We start from the raw sequence: 22,918 nt of genomic DNA, 5'->3' as shown, positions 1-22,918 counted from the left end.
AACAAATAATTTTGTTTTTAAATAAGAAAATAAACACTTCTTTACACAATCATTTACAGCAAAAAATGCTTTAAACATTCTTTCTGTTTGACTTAACTCAGTTTAGGTCTAATCTGATGATTATTTCCGGATTAACAGATTAATAACTTGATAACAAAAGGTGCTTTAAAGGAGTTTTTTTTTTTTTTTTCAATTTTACAGAATTTAAACTAGGTGAAAGTTTTGGGTCGAACATGCATCTTAAATCCAAAATATATCTATTTTTTTGTCCAGTTTTGTCTTAATTGCTGCTCTGAGTGTGTTGTTCTTTCAGCAAATTGCCTTTTTTTTAAGTCTGTATATTTCAGTTAACAATTACCAAATAAGTTAATGATTATTTCAGTAATCGATTCATCATAACCAAAAGGAAAGTCAAGAGGAAAGAAGTTAAATAAAACCCAACACCATGAAGTTGATTTCAGAGCCGCTGTAAGTCAAGCCGGTAGCTGACAGCAGAAACCACCACCGGTCAAAGCCAAGCACCCCAGACAACGGTCGGGTCGCTCCGGCCGCGGAGGCGGAGGATACCTGCTGCTCCACGGAGGTTCTAGAGAAGCGCGGCACGGCAGCCAGGCTCATATAGTCCCGTCGATCGGAGGAGAGGGAGGGCCGGGGGGAGACCCTGCTGGTCAGACCCTCACCACCTCCTTCCTGACCTTCACTTCTATCATCAAACACCTCGTCGTTCAGCACAGGCTGAAAAGGCCAGATAAATCCCGACTGTCAGAGCAGCTATGAATGCAAACGTTCCCATTTGAAGATGTAAAACAAAACTTTGCAGGAATGAGGTTTGACCTCGTTAGTTGGACTGCAGACCAAGTTATAGAGAGCCAAACTTCTTCCACTTCAACTCTTTCACTTTTTACCAGTCCTTCCATAAAACACAATTCAAATAAACATAACTAAATCTGTTATTTGTATTCAACACAACTTTTTTATGAACTGCACGATGCTGTGAGGGCTCTGGTGGAGCCAGCTACATCATGTCCAAAAAAAACAAAAACAAAAATCATCCTTCAACCACTTCCTGTTGTCTTCTTCACTGCTTTCGCCAGTAGCAACGCCCGGCTGTTGATCATCTGACTGGCATAAGTTTTGTGAAAATCATCCATTTTGATACAACCAAAAAAAGTGCAAAAACAAAATTGGGATGTTTGCATTAAGCAAATTAAATTTATTTTTGTCATTCAATTTGCGCTATTTTATGGCAGCTAATGATTCAATGCAATTTGCTGCATTTCCTTCTAAAATCTTTTAAGCTAATTTGAAAGTAAACTGAACTTGATGCTCTGTTTGATCATGATGATCAATTGAAATGCATTTATGATTGGGTTTAAATGACTTTCTTTTTGTCAAGGACCTTGAAATGCTGTGAACTGATGCTAAACTGCATATAAATAAATTGAACAAGGAGTTTGGTGTCACGTTTCAGATTGCAAATTTTTTCTGATCTCTACTGACCTCTGGTGAAGGTTGCTTTGGGTGAAAATTGTTCCTCACACCATACAGATCCTGTTGGCAGAGAAAAAAAGATTATTAACAGGGGAGTCAGGAGGAAGACAGAGACACTAAGCAGGCAAGAAAAAAAAATTAAAACAAGATTAAACATTGGTGAATGAGCGACACATGAACAGATGACAAGGTTTCTGCAGGTTTCACCAACTCAAATGTAAGACTTTTTAAGACTATTATGAATGAAATTTAAGACTTGAATCATAATAGAAATGTACAAAAGAAAATTGCATATTTTTTATGTTAGTAGTGGCTTTTTTTTAGCACAAAATGCATGTAGTATCGTACGGGCAAAGACAAATGTTGTCCAGCAAACTGGCTAGCTGGCTAGTTAGCAAGGGTATATTAGCAACTACTTACTGGCAGCCTGAACTTTCACGAGTAAAAAGAACATAACGAAGAAGTCTGTACAGGATGCAAACGTTTGCCTGACAGAAAGGTCCCGCAAGAAAAACAAACTACATAAAACAAAGATTAAGTAGTCCTGCCACCACAAATTTAAAACCTGTGATTAACATATTAAAGCTGGAGTATTTAACTTTTACAAAAAAATTTTTTTTTTACATATTTGTTAAAATTATCAATTTTGTGACACAGATAATCTGTGAAATAAAATTAAGCTCCTTTCCCTTCTCTTTTTGTAACTGCAACTTTAAAGGCTAACTTAAATTTTTTTCAAATGAAGACCTTAATTTTCGATGGGAGAATTTAATGCTTTTTAAGGACACCCTTGATGAACGGATCAAGAGGAAGATTAGCACCAGTTTCACAGATGAAGTCAGTAGAGCACAAAAACCAACGATGGAGACATCCCACATGTCACAGCACGTCACAGATGACAACATGCAGGCTTCCTTTAAGGCCGCCTGCTTCAGTCAGGTGAGGAGGGGAGGGGGCGGCAAGCGAACCAGTCAGCACAGCATGCTTGTCCGAGTCTGGTCGGCACGTCCTACCTGCGGCGGCTCCAGCACTGCCAGCGAGCGAGGCACGGCGGCGAACGCCTTGTATGCCTGCTTGACATTCATTGGGAACTCGTCGGGCGAAGAGGGGGAGGGGGCGCGAGGCTGCAGGGGCGGGAGCAGGGGTTGGGGTCGGGGTGGGGTGGGTTATGGAGGTTGGATCCATATGATAAAAGAGGTGGAAAGGACAAACAGAGACATGGAGAGGGCAGACAATGAAAAAAACCAGCAAAGTTCAAGACGACTGTGGAGGAGACGGGGTGAGCAGCATGGCGGCTGGTTTCATGTGGAAGAGGAGGAGCGATGCAGAGAAAGACGGACAGTAGGGCTTGGGCAGGCGAAGCAGGCTGTTCTGTCTGGGCACCTTTATGAAACAACCCGGCAGGTTTGAGATCAGATCTCAGCTTCTCACTGATTACACTGCCTGGATTGTTTCTGAAAGCTGAAACCCTCAGCAGCTAAATCTGGTTCTAGAGCCCAGAGCAAATGGACATGAACTATAACAGCTCCGCCTGTCTTTGATAACAATCAATTTTGCGCTTTAGACATCGGTAACCCGCCGCACTGGGGCGGGTTACTTCAGGGCGTGCGGCGGCACAGGAATGGTTAAAACCAGCCCTACGTGGAGGTGGAGGTGAGGGGTCTTACAGAGGAGTTGAACGGGGAGGGGCCATGCTGAAAGGGGTTAGGGCTGCGGCCCTCCGGCGTGCCGGGGGAGGCGGTGGGCCACGCGCGTCCGACTGGCTGGATGGCTCCAGGCCGCGTCTGGGGAAAGACGACACATGATGTAGCTTCACTGCTAAACACCAGGGCGGATGAAACTTTGAGTGAATGATAACGCAACATGAATGGATGCTGATGGTTGAAAGAATTTGAGTTTTAATAACATATTTAACTTTTACTTCTTTAACAACCCCTGGAGCCAATGAGATTATTACTTAACGTCTCATTTTTATGCATTAAAATAAATGAATATCTTGTGCTTTTCCCCCCTTTAATTTACCACCTCAGCTGCACATTTATTTTAGTCTTAACCCTTTATAACCTAAGTTTCAAATCCCGGCCTGGATATTTTTGCGTATTTTAATTGTATGCAGTTCTTTAACTGTCCTGTGAGTAAACATATTTGTCCATTTATCCATAACTGAAACTTTCAATATATAGCAAGTTATTTTCTATTAAAAGAGCGCACCTCAGATTAATTTCACTCTCAGCTTCGACGGGGGTGAAATTACCGTAATAACCCGACATTGGCTGGGAAGTGCAATGTCTCCCCTTTCAGAAACCGTTGGGATTTGTCAGATAGCCCAAAGTGTGGTGGAATTACGGTACTGCAAACCAAATGTACTGTTCAGTCTGGCAGGGTTAATATTCTCTGTTTAATGACTGTATGATTACTGTAACATTATGAGTTTTCCGATGTTGAAACTTTGGTTTCATTCTTATTTTATAATGTCTTTTACCTTTGTGTGAATATGAATGATCCAACTTACCTTAAGTTGCTGCTTTTATGCCTTAATTTTCTCAAAGTGTGACTGAAAATATATTTCCAGTACATATTAGGTGTTTAAGTATTAAAAATAGGCATATATGATAATTTTTTTGAGGGGGTCGTAAGTAGTTGTGTGTGGTCACTGCATTTTATTCAATTAGTTTTTACATTTTAAACCTCTAAGTTTTTTCAGTTGAATTGAATAGAAACGACTGTTTAGATTTAAAAAACATTTTTTTTGGTTAAATACTCTTGATTTACTTTTTATTAGATGTCTTTAGGGATCTAAGAACCCAAAAACAAAGTGTTGAGCCAATAACTCATCGGGTAATTCATTAAAACCCAGAGTTGTATTTCATTCATGTTCTTACTCTTGTTTTTGACAGTTAGATCAAGAAGTAGTATTCAGATTTTTAGATTCTCCTGAGCTCTATTGACACTCACTGATGATGAAGTGCTGTCCTTAGCAGTGGGAGTGGCAGTGAAATGAATGTTTGCCTGTGGATGAAGACAAATAAATTTAAACAAGATTAAAATCTATGACGTACTGTATGACCCAGCAGCATCTAGTTCAATTTAAGTTAACTAACTACTGAAGCTTCTTCAGGATTAAGCAAAGAAATCAATCACAACCAGTTTTTAAATGGGGTTATGTAGACGTTGCTGTTTGATCTTTTAGAAACTAATCATCCGCAGGGAAAATATAAAGCCAAAGCTGGTCAGCAAACCATCTCAGAGTAATGCATATCTAGTCTGCACAAGGCAAAGCATCAGGGATGAGTTGACCATAGAGATGCGTCCGCATGCTTTTCAGCCAGGAAGGGCCGAGGCAACTCAACGCTTCCAGATCTGCCACAAAGCCCACTTACAAAGCGGGTCTCCCTGCCTGCACACAGGGAGCTGCTGGAGGAATGGAGGCTGGACTATGGGTGGGAAGGAAGGTCAAAACTGTCAGCGCTACAATACCTCCACTGAAGCCACTCTTGAATAGTGATGACATAAATTAAAGGATGATGTGATGGAGGGCAGTGGATACTGGTGGAAGGTAAAGTGTTGGGCGGCTCACCGGTTGGATAGTGGGAGAATATGGTGCTTCCTTGACTGGGCTGTCTGTTCTGGTGTAATCAGATGAAGATGCCTGGGAAAAAAATGAGACACAACTAAATAATCAGCTCAACATTTCATCTAATAAACCGGAAATACGATCAGGATAAGAATACAACCAGAGGTCCATCTGAATAAATTAGAATATCATCTAGATGTTAGTTAATTTACCTTCACTGAAGGAATTACTTAACTCTGTTTAAACCCAAAAGTAGTTTCTTGGACAAAAAAAAAAACACTAAGGAAAGGTGGACTTACTGAAAAATATGTCCAGTTTCCGTATAATATAGAAACCCAATACTTGGTTGGATAAATCTGTGTGGTGGCTGTTTAGCTGCAGTCCACTCATAATGGGTTTTGCTTGACATTTCTCTCAAGGCACACTTTTTTCTTCCACTCAACTTTCCTAAATGTTTTGATAGAACACTAAACTACTAGCCTCCTCGTAGAAGTTGTTGGTAAATATTAGCTGGGAAAAATTTCAGATTTCTTTGCTCTTTATTCATCTTAATATTCAAATTTTCCAGAAACTGAATTCTTTTTAAAGCTGTTTTGCATTTTGACTTGAAATAAACTATTTTATGACATAATTTATTGAGATGTACCTGTAAAGCACTCAGGTTAGTAATATTGCATTTATTTCACACATTAAACATTCCTACATCCTGACTTTCCTTATAGCTGTCAGGTCAGTTTTTTCCATCGGTGTGTGCAATTAAAGATCCTGAATAATTAAAGAGATGCAACGAGGGGTGGGCTTTTATTGTATCGTTTATCATTTATCATGATAAATTTCTTAATTTATGATGTTTAAACCGCCCCCAAATTGCTCATTTTAATATTTCCTTCACTGTTTACTCAATGAAAGTGTCAATAAATATCAATACATTAAAAAATATGATTAAATGCAGTTACTCTGTGCAGTTTGGTGATAAAAAAGTGTCCTAAATCAGCATATTAGAAATTAGTTATTTTTCAGTTTGTGGACTATGATTGCTGAGCTCCTAAAAATTGTTTTAAACAGTTATTATCATAATAGAACCATAAGATACTGTAATAAAACTTTAAGTCCATATTGCCCATCCCTAGATGCCACAAGCTGTGCTCACAGCAAAAGCGTGCAATAAACTCCTCGTACTGTGAACAGAGGTTAACACACACACAGTTAGCCAAACACATCGTAGAGGGAAAGAAAATCAACGTAAGCCTGTGTCTTGGTTTGCAACCAGTTTCACAGCTGCAAATAAACCTTCTTTTACTGTTATATTTGAAACTGGGATCCAAATGGATGAAGCAACAAAGCTCACAGCAACGCAGCATGCCGCCTCCAAGCTACGCTCGGCCATCTTGCCTTGCTGAACAACCAGGGCTGCAGCTTCCCCTGCCGGCCGTAGCCCACCGGAGGCCCCGACAGGAGCCGCTCTCCGGGTGGAAGGCCTCTCCCTCTACGGTTAGCCACCAGGAAGGGGTTCTCATTAAAGCACATGGGCTGCGAGTCCACCAGGCACTCTTCTTCCTCCTCAGGAGAAACTGTCGAGTCAACAGCTGGACTGTCAGGGACGCTGGACATGCCGTTGTGGGACAACTGGGATTCGTGGAGAGAATCAATGAGGGGTTTGGTGGGTTTGCCCGACCCGAAGGGCTCTATAGGGGTTCCGTGATTGGCCGGCAGGGGGGTCTCCATGGGGGCAGTCAGAATAACAGAGGCAGAGAACTGAACAGGAGCAAAAGATAAGGAGGACAACAAGACTCACAGGAGGATCTTGACTGGCTGATATTCAAACTCACACAAAGGAGATAAAGAGAAAACAGGAAAATGGTGTTCAGTAGCTTCCCACTGCTAAGTCAGGAAGGCAAAAGTGATTCATGTCTTCATAAAGGAAATAAATCAGCATAAGTTTAAAGTTTTATTGTAGAGCAGTTTTAGAGAGAACCACTAGTTATAATCAGCATTTTCAGATTAATCCCATAACAGGACATCTGCAAGTTTCAGCAAGTCAAATTTAAGGCTTTTTAAGACCATTTTAATACTAGTTTGAATACAATTTAAGACATAAAAAACGACTAACGTAGAAGATGATTGAAGGATCCTGCTGTCTCGTGTGGGTTGGAAACAAAAGTGAGCTGGTGGCAAAGAAAAATTATTTAACACAAGTGATACATTTGCACTTGCGTAAAGAAGCTAGCTAGCTTGTAGGGGGAAAGTAGAAGCTAGTTACCGACCGCCTCAAGTCACAGAATGTGACAAATGTTTGCCTGACAGAAAATTTCAGCAACAATAAAAAAACTACATACAAGATTGAATACACTGCAAAATACAAAACATACTAAATGTCTTTTTGTCTAGTTTTTAGAACATATATCAAAAACCAAAACTAGCTTACAAGTAACTTTTCAGCAAAATATAGGAACTCGTTTTGAGTCAATAATTCTTTAACATGGATAAAAAAAAAAACTTGTTCAACTAACAGACCTATAATGAGTGTATTTATGGCCAATCTATGTTTTTAAAAGAATTTAAGACATTTTAAGGTCTTAATTTTAATTTAAGGCTTTTTAAGGATACACAGACACCCTGCATAAACCAAAGGAAGATAAAGAGGAATGTCCGTGGCTCTATGAATAGAAAGTTAACACAGACGCCTCCTGCTGCTGTAGAGTCACTTGCATCACTAAAACTCCTCTGAAGCCTTGAAGATAAGTTTCTAAACTAGTAGAGTGTTTTAACCGCCACATTGCTGCAGACTCTCATCCTCTCCTTTAAAAATACTTCATAAGGTTAACCAGGAGGGGTAAGGGTGCTTAATATGAAACAGTCGACCCAGCTACATCTGAGACCAATCGATCTCAACAGTTTGAGTATTGAAAAGCGGCGATTTGGCTCTCGAGCTGCAGTCGGCGTGAGGGTCAGAGGGACGGAATGTGAATCGTGACCTTTTGGCACCGACACAGACGTCTGTGAGCGACAGCTGGCTTTTAGAGCAGAGAAGTCACCCTGCTGGCTCGCCAACATGCCAACGAGCTGAGAGGTTCACAGCTGTGTGTCGGCTCAACGGTTCATTGAGCCAATATTTAATCTACAACTCTTAACTAAACCAGTCCTACTTTTTAAAAAACTGTATTAAAACTCCAGTTTAATTAGGAGCTGCTGCATTTGGTTTTATAGGAATATGAAGTCCCACCATGTGGGAGCGCTTCAGATCTCACCAACAGCTGCTCAGGGTATGTAGGTTAAGTGCTGCTGCTCTCTCAGAACAGAGATCTATAATTAAGTCTAGTTCCAACGTCAAAGAAGACATGATTTAACGCCTTTAAAGAGAAAACTGCTAAGAAATCATCTAATTTTTAGGAAAGTTGATGTCAAATTTAAAATAAAGAGTCTATATTTTAGTAAAAATCAGGAGTTTGATAAAAGCAAAGAGAAGAAGAGAAAAGCTGGAAGAGGAAACTCACAGGATAATAAAAGGACTGAGCCAGACGTCCACACTACCCGTCCCAAGCAGGACTTTCAGAGCTCAAACCGAGACACTCATCTGTTCCTCTCAGACGACGCCGTCCCCACCCACCGGACACGCTCTGTCCAACTCAGAGCCAGATGCACGTTTAAAATATCGCAGAGAGCAAGCCGGGTGATAGTGGGCAGCTGTTCCCTTCCCCCAACTCACCCACTCTCTGTCACGGTTTATTCTGACGCAAAATATTCATGTTGTAGACCTTCAGTCCTTTATTATGGGCTTTTCTTCTTTATGTCTTCATGGTTTAGTTAAATCACGACAAAGTTCTTCATTCAGCAACCCAGGGAGGGGTTTCGGTTCTCCTTTAAAAAGGTCCAGCTCCGGGTCAAACGTGACTTATACAAGAGAGCTTATTCTGAGCCTCTGACCAAGGCCACACGCAGTCAAAGAATCCCAAAAGGCAATGACCCTGTTTCTCAAACACGTCAAAAAGTTAAATCCATCCTGGGTGAATTCTGTTAGTTTGAGGCGAAACCTGAAGATAAGATAAAAGAAAAACAAAAAAAGGACTCACCCTGTTCACTTTCTGGAGGCTGGTGGTGGGGAGAGCAGCCAGGGTTTTGTAGTCAAGTTTTAAAGGTCCAGTGCCAAGGTTCTGAGGACAAATAAAACAACAATGTATTTAGAACAAAACCAGTCTACACACAGGTTTCAGTAATTCAAACTTAACACTTTTTAAGACCTTTATTAATGCCAGGTTGAATGAAATTTAAAACTGACAAAAATATAAATATTGGGGGATCCTGCTGGCACGTAAGAAGTGAATCAGTGACGAAAACAAATGTCGACCATCCAACAATCAATACATTTTACCCATGAGAGATGGAAAAAAGGCTAGCTGGGTAGCTAGCAAGGGTATATTAGCAGCTGGTTACCGACTGTTTTGAGTCACAGAATGCAATAAAGATGTCTGCATGCGACTCAAACTTTTGCCTGACAGTAAAGTTCTGCAAGAAAAAAAAAACAACCTACATACAAGATTGAATGAATTCTGCCACAACAAAATTTTGGACATTCTTCAGTAAATTGAGCGTAAAGCAATATCTGCAGTCCCACTTGGACTAATGTTGCGTTCAGACGACGGGTTTGTCTGAGCAGGGTCTCACCTCCGTCTCCTCTTCTAGCAGGCGAGTTGCCTCCTCACGCTCCAAACGCATACGTTCCTTCACCATGAGAGGAAAAGGAGGAGCAGAGTGCAGAGAGGAAGACACATACAGCCACCACACGGAGTGATACGATGAAGACAGAGATTGTTTAAAGAGGAGAGAAGTGTTGTTATAGACAGAGAGGTGGTGGGGAAACAGAAAGAAAGGAAGTGGGATGATTGGATGATTATGTGTCGCACCAAACACACAAGAAGGACAGGTGAGAGAGAAAAACAGTAGGGTAGAAATCACACAGATTACAAAGTACACTATTCACGTTTCTATGGGAGCAGAAAAAGCATGCAAGGTGAAATATTGCAGCAACAAACTCTCCAACAAAACCCACAGACAGGAAGCTTCATTCATTCAGTTTCTCAGCTAAGAAATCTTATTCCAATTCATATATTTGTATCTTTCTCATCCCTCAAAATGTTTCACTCACCACTTTCTCCATCTCCTCTCGCTCCCACTGCGATGTCTCTCTGACCATCTCAGACTCCTGCCAGAAAATATTAAATTCAGTTCGTAGGTTTTCATGCAGCAAACCTCAGCAGAAACAGGACATGTTTACCTAAAGTTGGCAAAATAAACAACTGTGCCGGCGCATTGTGGCAGCATGAGTGTGTTCGCAAGCGGAGCGAGGAGAACTATAGCTGGTCAAATTCCAACTGCTGACAACAAACTGCTGCTGCAGCAGAATCGCTGCACAAAACATTTGATGCATGGGCTGACTGGAAAACAGCGGCGCTCGTCTGGGGTGATACAAAGATCTGACTCTGGTTACTACGTGGTGGACTCATTCAACGCATCGTACCTTCTGTATGATTTCCATCTCCTCTGGGCTCAGGTCTCGGTCTATGGAGGAGATGCTCTCCATACTGTTCTTGCGTACGATGCCGGTTGCAAACGGGTTGGCGATGATCCCAGGAGATGCCTGGAATAAAAAGTCACATAGATTTGTAATTGAGTATTTTGAATTGTTACATATTTTCAGGAATGGAGAAGCATGCACATCATACAAGGACAAAAGGAGGACAAAAACTCGGCTAGTTTCAGAATTGGTGAACTCGTAAAAATAGAGCTCAAATTTGCCAGAAGCTTTTTGAAAGTAATAATGTCAACTATTCCTCCAGACTGACACTTAGAATTTTTTCACATCCGATAGTCCGGTAGACTCGGTTTGATTGGACCATTTGTTACATTTTCAGCTGGTGGAGTTCGCTTTACACTGCAATGTGTCAAAGGAACTAAACAGTTTGAATAACTTGCACCAGGAGTAGCAGACTAAGCAAAGCTGGTGTGAATGCACCCTTAGTATCAAAACTGAAGATATTTATTTCACCTAAGTTCATCAGAAAAACCCTTTCTGTGCTAGGATGCCCCCTCGTAAAAATGCGGGTCGTGGGAGACAAAAAAGAAATGCTGATTTGTTTGGGTTAATAATTTTATTTTAAGCTAAATGTTTTATTGGGAAGATGGTTTAATTGTTCAATTTTAATACAGATTTTTTATTTATTTACTTGTCATTTAAAGTTTTTGGAGAGAAATATTAATCTGCATCTACATCTACATCTGTGAACAGCCAGAAAATATGTGCAGATTTTGGTTTGGTGGTAAAATGTTTTAAATTGACACCAACACTCAGAGTCATTTCAGATGCAGCTTTTCCTTGACCAAAGTGTTTTCTGAGAGCTTACCTCAACAGATGCGACTTTCTGCGGGTCAAAGCCGTCGCACACCAGCATGACCAGAGAGTCCCCGACCGCACGAAGCACTCTGACCGCCTCTGTGTGGGTCATTCCCAGCAAGCTGTAGTTGTTCACCTCCAGGATGCGCATGCCGACCTGCAGCCGTCCATCTCTGGCTGCTGCGCCGGTCGAACTCACCTGAAGACAAAACGAGCGTTATGTTTCCAAACAGGACTGGGTGATGTGGCTCTGCTCTGAGTTGTACCACACAGAATTACAGCCAGGTATGATCATTTTTTAAAGCCCGAGAACAGATTTATTAGCAGGAAAAAACACAATTTTACCAGGAAAAACAAATTTCTTCGTAAATTTAAAAAATTTACCAGGAAAATCTCTAAATTTTCTGGTAAATTTAGAGAAATAAAGAGGGAAAAAAAAGCTAATTATCAGGATCTGAAATAACCAGCTCTGTTGTTTGCTCACTAATAATGATAACTTGATGCTGATGTCTTAAAAGATTAAGTATTTTTTTAAGTATTATCTTCACAAAATGCACAACGTTACACAGTTTAATTTTTTATATTTCATGTGGAGTTCTCATAAAATTATGACTGTATGCTGACAATATTTAAACTTTTTCTGGTGATACTACAACTTTATTTCCGTATTATTTTGACTCTATTGTCATACGACTGTATTCTTGTAATATGACTATTATTGTATTTTTTTTTTAATTAGAGCCTGGCTTTAATATTCCATTGTAGAGATGACCAGAATTCAACTGTGTTGCAAATAAATAGAAGTTGTGAAACAAGATGGCGGCCTTGTGTGTGCTGTGGAAACCCAATGAATGTTTATTGTAAAAAATAAAAACTTCCAAAACCAAAAATGGACATGGATGAATCTGTTTTGTTACCTTAGAGATAAAGATGCCCTCATCTGTGGGGTCGAATGGGTTTCCAGCATGACCTTTTGCTCCTCCGCGGATGCTAATCCCGAGCTTCTCGCCAGGCTGCTTTTGGATCAGAACCTCCTGCATCCCCGGAGGCGAAGGATCCCTCCGCACCAACATGCGGATCTCCTGTTTGTTGGCCAGCAGGGCCCGCACGGCTTCCTGGTGCGTGGCGTGCCGCAGGTCGATGGAGTTCACCTCTAATATGCGGTCGCCGACTCGCAGGCCGCTTTGACATGCCAAACCGTGAGGAATCACCTGAAGGAGCGAGAAGCAGAGATTGATAATACCTTGATAATACTTGAAATAGTAAGTTTTCAAACTTTTCCAGCACCAAACAACACAAATTAACTAAAGAAGACTGCTTCAACTCACTGTCATACGATATCGTTTACTACTGCTACTAATGTCTTGTCATAGTATTCTATATAAGCAGGGACAAAGCAAACAAAATTATAACAATTTTGAAGGTAAATGCTTAGGATAGGCTAGCTATGTAAAAATTTTCATTACATTTTTTGCACATAACCATTAGATAATGACATTTTATTCTGCTCAGTTCTAACTATTTTGAGTTCCTTTCAGAAAGAGCCGTTTTAGGGCCGCTCCCTTCAATTCAATGTTTACACCCGCATGTGAAAACGGCTGCAAACTCATGTGCAATTATACAACCGTACATCTTTGAAAAGCAGAAGTAGAGCCTCCTGCACAACCAACAAAAATGGAGCCAGTTGTTTCTGGATGGTAAGTCAACTACACAACATTAGTCGTTTCCAGGAGCCATTGTACGGAGTATACAGTGGTAAAACTAGCTGACCAAATGTGCTAGAACTCACTGTGGTTATTGGGTAACGCCACACGGCATTTGGAAGGTTTTTGAAATGGCTCATTTTCCAGGTATAAAAAACATTAACTTATAGCTAAAGACTGTTTTTAGAAGCAGTTGAGACACAAACTTAACTAAAAAAAAAAAAAAAAACATGTAAAATGTGAATTTTGCACAATATGTCTCCTTTAAATAAATAAAAGGTGGCAGCACCTTTGAGATAAAGACCCCAGGTTCATTGATGCCGAACGGGTGGCTGGCATGGTCACTGCCTCCAACGATGCTCAGTCCCAGAGGGCCACCTGACTTCACCAGGGTCACCTCCTGTTTGTGTGAATTTAACAAAAGAATCAATAAACTTTGAAGCAGCGAAATAAAGTCTGCTTTGTACTGCACACACAACATTTCAGCAGCCTAAAAGCAAAAAGCACACTCCTCTCATCACAGCAAGCCTTCATACCATGCACCATCTTCTCTGCAGCTGAACAGCATTAGGGATGAAGCGGGGAAAACGAAGCATCAATAAGGTTTCTGCAGCATTTCACTAAAACATCTAGAAAAACTCGACCAACAAGATGAGAATGAGGAGTCGTCTCACCTCAATGGGATACTCGTCCTCCAGCTTCCCCATGTGGTTCCCCTGAAGGCCTTCCTCATCTTGGTCTGGAGAGGCGGAAGGTTCTGGGGGTGGAGGGGAGTGGGCCCGCGCCCGGTTCTGACCCGGAGAGCCCCCCGGCGCACTCAGGTCTCGCTCCACCAGCAGCGCGATGGTGGGGGAGGTGCCGGTAAGCAGCGCTACTGCCTGGTCATGCCTGGCCTCTGTCATGTCTACACCATTGATCTGGATCGACAGTGAAACCAACCATGGAGGAGGTGTGAGCCCACCAGGATTCTCCCAGGGATCATTTACGACCAACAGGATGAAAATTTACCGCAAACCAAACCGGAAACATCAAGCTGCCACTGGATTCTGCATGTTGTCATTCATTACTGTAAGCTAGGATGTAAAGACTTTGCAAAAGTGTTCAAACTCCTTAAAGCTTTCCAGGGAGAATACATCAAATATCTAAATATATGAGAAAAAAGTTATTTTAATGAGAAAAATCTATGATTGTGTTATAAAGATCTGATATAATCAACTGGGCAAGAACGTGGTTCTTTCTTTGAAACTCATTTGCAGAATCATTTCAAAGTCCTGCAACCAACGATGAAGTATTTTCTTATTTACGAAGTTTTATGTAGGAGTTCTCATGAAATTATGACTTTATTCCCATAAAATTATGACTTTATTCACATAATATTAATTTAAAAAAAACTTTTAGTCTGGTCCTAATACCCCGTTGCAACCAATCAGACAGGAAATTCAAAGAAGTCTACATAACTCTCGAGTTTACTGTGAATGCAAAATGTCCTTGTTCATCTCTTCTGATAAGCCATAATATAGGCAATATTGCTGCATATTTTGCACAAACATGGTAAAAATTGGTGTAACTTTTTGAAAAGGAATAAGCTGATGAGGATAAAAAGTAAATTTAAGTTTAATACAGCTTTAATGTGCTTACACTAAAAATCCTTTGTATTTTCTCTCTTTTGAGAATCACAGACTGAGCAGTTTTGATTAAATATTCAAAAGTAAGTTAAAAAACTGACTTTTTTTAAAGACTTGAAATGAGCTGCAACAACTTAAAATTTAAGATAACGAAAGATAATAGAGTCACTGATCTAGAAGGATGAAAAAGTTATATTTTTGGTCTATAAACAAAAAGCCGTGTAGTGTGAATATTGTCAGAGTTGGTTCAGAGATTGATCAATAATCTGAGGAAAGCTTAGGAAATGTTCGTTCTCCATCCAATCTAACTATGACTGAAATATTTTGCAAAGAAGAATTAAAAAAACTGAATTATCCAACAGAGTTGCACGATCCTTCAATTACGTCCTACTTTGAGTTTGTTTTTGGCATGAGTGTGCCAACATGTGAAAAAGCTCAAGTGGTATGAATACTTTTGCAAGACACTCTCACACTTTTATCTTTTAAAAGTAGAATTTTGGCAAATGCTCCATGCTAATTTATTTGAAGAAGAGCCAACAGGGCAGCAGGAAAACAGAGGGATTCAACAGAGGGATGCTCCTGGCAGAGAAGCGGCAAGCGACAGTTTGTTTCAAAATCCAGAAACTTCTCAAAAGTTCATGATGTCATCTTTTATTCTGAATACTTTAAGACTCATTCTTGCCTTTGTTCACTTAAAGCACAAGCAAAAGACAAAGTTCTCTCCAAAATGTTTATTTTTAAGTCAAGAAAGGCAACTAAACTACTACATTCAGTGCCTTTAAAAAGTATTCACCACCTTTTGATTGCTTTTTATCAATAAAATAAGGCTTTTTTGATCAAAGTTAAAGGGCTAAAACCCTTTTTTCTTCAAAATAATGACAAGTATCATCATAAAATATGTAACATTAAATAAGTAATTGCATAAGTATCCACTCCCTTCCAAATCTGCATTTTAATGGATTCACCTTTTGGCAGCAAACACAGGCTTGCACATCTGAATGATACAATTTTACTCTATTCTTGCTTGCAAAACTGTTCAAGCTCCGTCAGATTGGGTGAAGATCAGTCTGGGCTTTGACTGGGCTATTCCCGAACCTCCAACTTGTTGTCTTCAAACTGTTTCTATGTAGCTTTAGCTGCATGCTTTGGGTCGTCATACTAGAAAATAAATGTTCTCTGAAGTCATAGTTAGAAACAAATTTGCTGCATTCATTTTAGCTTCTGCCAAAATGAATGGCAGAAGCCATTCATTTTGCTCCTGAGAAGCATCCCAACAGCATGATGCTGCCACCACCGTGCTTCACAGTAGGGATGGTGTGTTTGTGGTGGTGTGCTGTTTAAATATTTTGTGTTTGTTTTTTGGGGGATGCTTGTTTGATTGAAAGAAATGTATGTTATCGCTTTGTTCTGTTTTTATGTTTTTTTATGTTTTACTTAAAATATAGAATAATGAGTAAAGAAAGACATATAAAGGAAAGAGAGCAGTCTCAAATAAGTTTATGCTTATCTCCTTTTCAAAGTTACTTAAATATCATGGAATTTGAATTATAAATGTGTTTGAAATAAATAAGCAAGTTATTTTGCAGAAACCAGTTTTTACTTCAACATTAAGAGTTTTTCTTGTTTGTTTTTTGTCAAAAAAGTCACGTAATATTTCTCATAATTGATTTGTAAAAGCAATAAAGAAAATAAACCATCCAAGAGAGTGAATTATCTTTAAAGGTACTGCGTATGTTTTACAACCTGGTGTTACAAACCGCACACTGCTCCATCCTGACCAGCAGAGGTCAGCACTGACCCGACAGTAACAGCTCTTACGCAGGGCTGAAAAGCTCTGCTGCTGCAGTGACGTGACACCCGTCTACCTCAGCAGCAGAGCAACACCGCCTGACACCACACCCACCACCAAGCAGGCAAGGAGGCTCGCTCAGAGTTAGTGAGCATGCAAAGGGGTGGCGTGTGATTACAGATGAGAGACAAAAACAGGGGAGGAAGCGGGGAGAAACCTCCAGAGAGAAAGCAAAACACATCCAAGGCAGCAGGACTTGAAAGAAAAACCTCTGAAAAGAGCAGCATTGCATTCATTGGCAGCAGAAACAACAATGTCAACTGATTATAGGAGACAAATGTTCAAAGAAAAGTCATGCAGAACAACCTGAGCTGTGTAAACTATCGATGTGATGGTTTCTGTAGTCACCTCTTCCCAAGAAGCTGCTCTGAAACTTTGGGCTTTTATAATTGTTATAAAATATTCAGATTACTAACTGTGGCCAAAAGATTTGGACTTTAATGTGAACGACCCGAACTCAGTCCTGAAAATGGTTTTATGAGAAAACCTCAGAACTGAGCATAGATGGAAACAAGAATTTAATAAATATGTAATTTTTGCTTAAAAAATTAGAAGCCGAATTGACAAACATGTTCACTAAAAACCAAGAGGAAGCGCAATTTTCAGGCGAGAGAGTACAGAGGGAATTTTACCGTTTGCAACAGAGGTGTGCAATACTGCATTTTTTGGTATATAATCAATACAAGGCCAGTGTTACCAATACTAATTTTTTTTATCCAAGTTTGCTATATTATTACAATTTAGGTGTCTACAAAATACTTTTATAGCATGTGAAATAATTATAAATTGTGTTTTGAGCAAATCAGAACACAATCTTTTGTGAAGTAAAGCTGAGAAACTACACTAAACTATTACCACAATAATATTAATACCAATTTGGTATCATTAATATTGATCGATTTGTCCACCTACAGCTAGTAAATAAATGGAAATACCTGCAATCAGAGCCAAGCGCTCTCTGTTAATAAATAAGGGTTTTTGGCATGAATGCTACACCATAAATGAGGTTTTCAGCAAACAACATGATGGCTGTGAATGTATTTCTGTAAAGATTCTCTGTTTTTATCCATTTAAGCTTTCCACCTCCATGAGAGAACATGCACCATATGAAATGTTGGGAATCTCAGAGTCAAGGCAAGGATCTACTTTCTCTTGGAAACACACTCACTATCCTGACCAATCACCACAGTAACATTTTGTCTATGCTTTAGAATAGCAGAATGGAGTTACACAGTGTGTCATCCCCCCTGCTATTATATATAAATCTTAGTTTAATATTTTTGTAAAGGAAAGGTGCCAAGATTAGTTTATGCAGTTTAAGGTTTTGCAGTAAAACATAGATTTTTGTGGTACAAAATAAACAAAATTTTTTATAGTAAAGCGATGTTACTCACAGAGATCACCCTGTCGCCGACTCGCAGCGTGCTGTCTCTGTGTGCCGCTCCGCCCTCAGCAATCCTAGAAATGTAGATTCCCTGAAAATCGGAAAGACGGCGACAAATTTTAAAATCTTCTCTTTTTGTCACTTCTGCTCAAATTTGTTTCAGGAGCCTTAGATAAGATAAACTAGGAGATATTTTTATACTTTGGATCAACATTATTAGACTACTTTTTAGGCTCCTGTTCTTCCAACACACATGGAATTACACCAGGGTACAATTATCTAGCAACCCTGAACAGGGCACCTAGTTTACATACTTTAGATCAACATTAGATTCTTTTTCTTCTTTTTCTCTTTCCTTTGGTTTATTATTTTGTTTGGATTTCTTTTGTTTTAATTCCTGTGAAGCACTTTGTATTGCCTTGTTGCTGGAAATGTGCTATACAAATAAAATTACCATTACCTTTTTGAACCGTTTTGAAACAATATACTAGTCATGTTCTGTGAGTTCCTGAGCTTTAATGATAAAATTGGAGAACTTTGGAAGTAAAATGTTTGGTGCAAATGGCTAAAATGTTGAGATAACTCTGTTACCTTACTGTCTGGTTGATAGAAATAGGAATATGTGAAACAATATTCAACCCTGAATCAATTCCAGGCAAAAATCTGGAACTGAAATAGTTTTTATAAAATCCAATCACGACTAGACAAAAACCCTAATATTTTTCACACTAATAAAAGTAAAACATTCCTTCATCATGTCTTCAGACATCATCATTTTGAGCTACTACCCAAAGCACCTGCAGAAGCAAACACTGCTGCACCACAACGAGCGATCAACCAGCCATAAAACATGCCACAGTACTCATTAAGAAACAAAACTTTGAAAAACAGCCAACACTTACAGACCAACCTGCCTAAAATCACACGTTTATGAGCCCTTTCCTTTTTTCTCTCTGTGCTTCCTGAGCTGCAGAGCGGCGCTGGTCCAAGTCTAGACCTCACCACGTCTAATTACAGTGAACCGCTCGAGTTTCAGGGCTGGCTATTCATATCTCTGTAACCGCGGTGATGACTGTAGACGCTGTGGCGGGAATAGGCACAGAGAAGATGGATATCGCTCACTGTGACAGTTCCTGTTAAAGCGGCTTCCCAACTTCCCAAACGATTCTCGCTCTTTAGTTATGGAACGACTGGTGGTGTCTGCAGCTTTTTACGACCTTAGTATAGTTTCTGACCTGGAAGTAAACCAACTGAGGTTTTCCAACCAAACTGTGTAAATTTTCCACTTTATTTGTCATGTATGGTCTTAATAAACAATAATTCTTCAGTGTTCACAATTAATCAGATTAAAAACGGAACATTTTGCCGATTTTTCCTTAAACTTATTTTACGCAACAATAAAAATATGTACAAAATGCAAATGAAGATGTTTTTTATTTTCTTTTTCTAAATAAGAAAACATTTTATTGCCTAAAATGCAACAATATAGCAGCTAAATAAATATTTAAATAAGTCCTTTCTGGTTGAATTAACATCAATAGATTGTAGGACTGATCTGTTAATTATTTTTTTCAATTAACCAATTAATATTTGGACAGAAAATGGCACTAATTGGGAGAATTTTATATAATTTGAACCAGGTGAACCTGAAACTATGTCACTTGAGGATATTTACAGAAAAAGTTTTTTTTCAACTAAAATAAAAAAAATTGTTTTTAGTAGAGTTTTAGCTTAATTATTGCTCTTGTTTTTCAGAAAATGACACATTTTAGAGTTCACATACACCAATTAACAATTAATCGATTACTAAATTGGTTGACAAGTCTTTCAATAATCAATTAATCTGAATAATTGTTCCAGCCCTGCTGTGTTAAGGTGCTTCTTACAGTGTCTCCTGTGCGGTACGGTGTGGAGCCTTTTCCCCCGGCGATGCTGAACCCAAGGCCTTTGTCGTTCCGGATCAGGCAGGTGGAGAACCTCTGCCGGGGTCCGCTAGGACTGCTCTCCAGATTGAAGGCGAGGCCGCTGCTCCGCCTCTCCCGTGGGAAGTAGTCGTCCTCGGGCCTCAGCGGCGTGGTGGTGATGGCGTTCTCGGGCTCCACCATGCGCTCGCGCAGTATCGTCATGGAAACCGTTGCCCCGGAGCTGCGGAGAGCCTCGACTGCCGTGTGATGGTCCGCTTCATGGAGGTCTACTCCGTTCACCTGAGAAACGGGTAAAACTTTTGAAACGCCTGAACAAAAACGTTTTTAATCTATTTATGCCAAACTAATTTTTACCTCTAGAAGTTTATCTCCCACTTTCACTCCTGCTCTTGCTGCAGGACCTTCCTCTGATACTCTGGAGATGAAGATGCCCTTAAAAAAAAAAACAATCGAAGAGAATATTTAATATCTACAGCTTGCATTTTACCTCTGCTATCCCAATCTTGCGGGTTTTTCACCTCGTCGTCTCCCTTGTAAGGCGTAGATCCTTTTCCCCCAGCAATGCTGATACCAAGCCCACCAGACTGTCGAACAATAATCAGCGAATGCTGCAAGTTGTTCAAAAAGAAGTTAGAAACAGCGGGAATGAATCTCAAAGAAAAAAAAGAGGTTCTTTTTGTACAGGTAAAAATGATGAAGAATTTCTAGAAAATTTTTATTCCAGTTTAGACACTGAATTCCCTCGCCCAGTTTACCAGCAGGTACGATCAATGTCGGTCATGCATGTAGCTCTCCTTAAAGATTCCATAAAAAATTAACTCAAGTTTGCCAGAAGACTTATGCTAGTTATAATGCAAAGGTCGATTATTTTATTTAAACATCTTTTGAACTTTGAGGCTTTCCTTTAATAAAATAATTTGTGTTGGATGCAGACGTGTGCTCAGTGATCAAAGTTAGAAAAGGGAGACGACACACAGGGTGTGTGTTCTCTATGTAGTTCATGCAGAAATGCAAAATGAATTGAAACAAAGTCAAAAAGGAAACACCAAGTAACATCAAGAAGAGTGAAGAGTCCTGCATGTGGAAACTGCTTTTGGTTTTTTTTTAACTGTTTAACCTCAGTGAAATATGGTTTGTTTTTCCAGAGAAATGAAGAAGAACTGAAGAATGAACAAGTGTTTTAGTAAAACTGGTTCACCAACACCTTCACATCTGATACTGTAGCACATGGGACAACCTCTAGCTAAGATCGCCAGGTAGTAAAAGATTTTTATGAATATGTAAAAAAATATATAAAAGCATCCTACTTAAAAATGATCTAACTATGCAGGTGCTCTGTCTAAGCTGATGAAGATTCGCTCACTCTGATAAGCCAAATGGGCAGAGGAATTTAACTTATCTGATTGATTTGGCCAATATTACTATGACTATTGGGAGAATTCCCATACTGTGTGGAGAACAATGAACTTTCAGTCCAAGATGGTCAGTAAAAGTGGAGAATAAACAAAAAGCAACTTAATCCGCAATGGGTTGCATTATGTAAGTTTTACAGCCTTCATCGCAATACAGCTATTTATATGCAACCAGGACACGTCACAAAGAACATGCATTCATCATATACATGACAGGACTTTGTGTTTCACAAAATGTGCTTTATGTTTTTAGGTTATCTTAAGATGGACTAAGTGTTCTTCTGCAATCTTTACACAAGCAGCTTAATATTTTAGTTTTAGTCATGCAAGGAGAGTAGATGAATACTATAGAAAAGAAAAGAGCAAACATGCTCTTTCTCACATCTAATACAACATCCAATTTGATATTCAAACGTTTATAGAGCTACACTTAAAAGATTCATACTTAAGGGATTCATCCATGCAAAGCAATTCTTCAGGTTAACCTGAAGATGTTTTTCTATTTTAAAAAAACATTCTGCTACAAATAATTTACATAAATGGAAAAACATGGAGCAAAGCAGCAGAGTGAGAGGAGAGCAGTGGGCCAGAACCTGATGCTTGACAGATTTGCACCATCAAAGAAAGAAATGGAAGCAATGGCAGCATCTTAGATGGCAGAACAACATTTAGTATGAAAAGAAACATTTAACAGCACAGCCCAGACCTGCCCAACATTTAGTTCTCTGGATTTACAGTTTGGCTGTAAATCTCTGCCAAAACGCTTCAGGAAAATGAATGGTGAGAGATACATGTTTAAAATATAATTATATACCATCACAAAATAGCCTTGATAACTTTGTGTTAACAACCTGCTTTATGAAACAGGATAAAGAGTTCATAACTTAGGTTACGCTATTAAGCACAAATGATTAGGGCTGAAATAGTTGGATTAATCATGATTAATTGAAATAGTTACTTAATTCAGCAATTGATTTATTGTTACCTTAAAATGTAGAGTCTAAAAATAGTTAATTTGATGAAAAACAAAACAGCACACTCAGTTAAAATTGTACAAAAAAAATACAAATTTTAGCATTTAAGATAAAAAGAAAAAAATAAACTGTTCGACTGTAAATATACAATCGAACAGTTTATTTACATAGTTTGGCATAGTTTTAGCTTCACCCAGTTCAATTTCTATAAAAAATAAAATAAAATAAAAATCTCCGATTAAGCACTTTTTGCTATGTGGTTATTAATTGGTTAATCCAAGCAGAAAGGGCTGAACTTTTCATATGTTAATGTTCAAAGTATTTTTAACTGGAGATTCATTCTTCACTACAAACGATCAATCGTACATTAAAAGAACATTATGTGATTGCTTTTTAGGATTTTTTTAAAATGCATTTTTCATATTGATTAACATAAGCTTAAGTGGTTAAATGACAAATCTGCAGAATGTGATTTTTTTTTTGTCCAATCACCGGAAGAGTTGATAGAAAAAAATCACTTACTTGTTGCATTAATAATAATTATTATTACATTAATAATTATAATGTTTTCTTAACTGGTGTCAAAGTGGATG

The 22,918-nt window shown here is 39.1% G+C and overlaps 1 protein-coding gene across 19 annotated transcripts in view; it reads right to left on the bottom strand.

Annotated features, from left to right (window-relative positions):
• scrib (scribbled planar cell polarity protein) overlaps window positions 1-22,918 on the bottom strand; it is a 77,645-nt gene that overhangs the window by 14,209 nt on the left and 40,518 nt on the right. For 7 of the 19 annotated variants that reach the window (XM_023326758.1, XM_023326762.1, XM_023326766.1 and 4 more), the window contains 19 exons: window positions 20,458-20,547; window positions 20,294-20,371; window positions 19,901-20,218; window positions 18,025-18,105; window positions 13,831-14,073; window positions 13,446-13,556; window positions 12,371-12,664; window positions 11,464-11,652; window positions 10,581-10,700; window positions 10,209-10,265; window positions 9,728-9,784; window positions 9,136-9,216; window positions 5,069-5,140; window positions 4,872-4,925; window positions 4,447-4,500; window positions 3,159-3,275; window positions 2,505-2,615; window positions 1,501-1,551; window positions 568-735 (listed from right to left, as the gene is read on the bottom strand). In XM_023326758.1, coding sequence (XP_023182526.1) covers window positions 568-735; window positions 1,501-1,551; window positions 2,505-2,615; window positions 3,159-3,275; window positions 4,447-4,500; window positions 4,872-4,925; window positions 5,069-5,140; window positions 9,136-9,216; window positions 9,728-9,784; window positions 10,209-10,265; window positions 10,581-10,700; window positions 11,464-11,652; window positions 12,371-12,664; window positions 13,446-13,556; window positions 13,831-14,073; window positions 18,025-18,105; window positions 19,901-20,218; window positions 20,294-20,371; window positions 20,458-20,547 — 2,346 coding nt within the window. The remainder of the gene's footprint in view (window positions 1-567; window positions 736-1,500; window positions 1,552-2,504; window positions 2,616-3,158; window positions 3,276-4,446; window positions 4,501-4,871; window positions 4,926-5,068; window positions 5,141-9,135; window positions 9,217-9,727; window positions 9,785-10,208; window positions 10,266-10,580; window positions 10,701-11,463; window positions 11,653-12,370; window positions 12,665-13,445; window positions 13,557-13,830; window positions 14,074-18,024; window positions 18,106-19,900; window positions 20,219-20,293; window positions 20,372-20,457; window positions 20,548-22,918) is intronic. The other 12 variants (XM_023326767.1, XM_023326764.1, XM_023326759.1 and 9 more) reach the window with 12 other exon arrangements.

Source organism: Xiphophorus maculatus, chromosome 21 (assembly GCF_002775205.1).
Source record: "Xiphophorus maculatus strain JP 163 A chromosome 21, X_maculatus-5.0-male, whole genome shotgun sequence".
Taxonomy (NCBI): domain Eukaryota; kingdom Metazoa; phylum Chordata; class Actinopteri; order Cyprinodontiformes; family Poeciliidae; genus Xiphophorus; species Xiphophorus maculatus.
The sequence above is the reverse complement of the archived record's forward strand: the minus strand, read 5'-3'. Positions and strand labels throughout refer to the sequence as shown.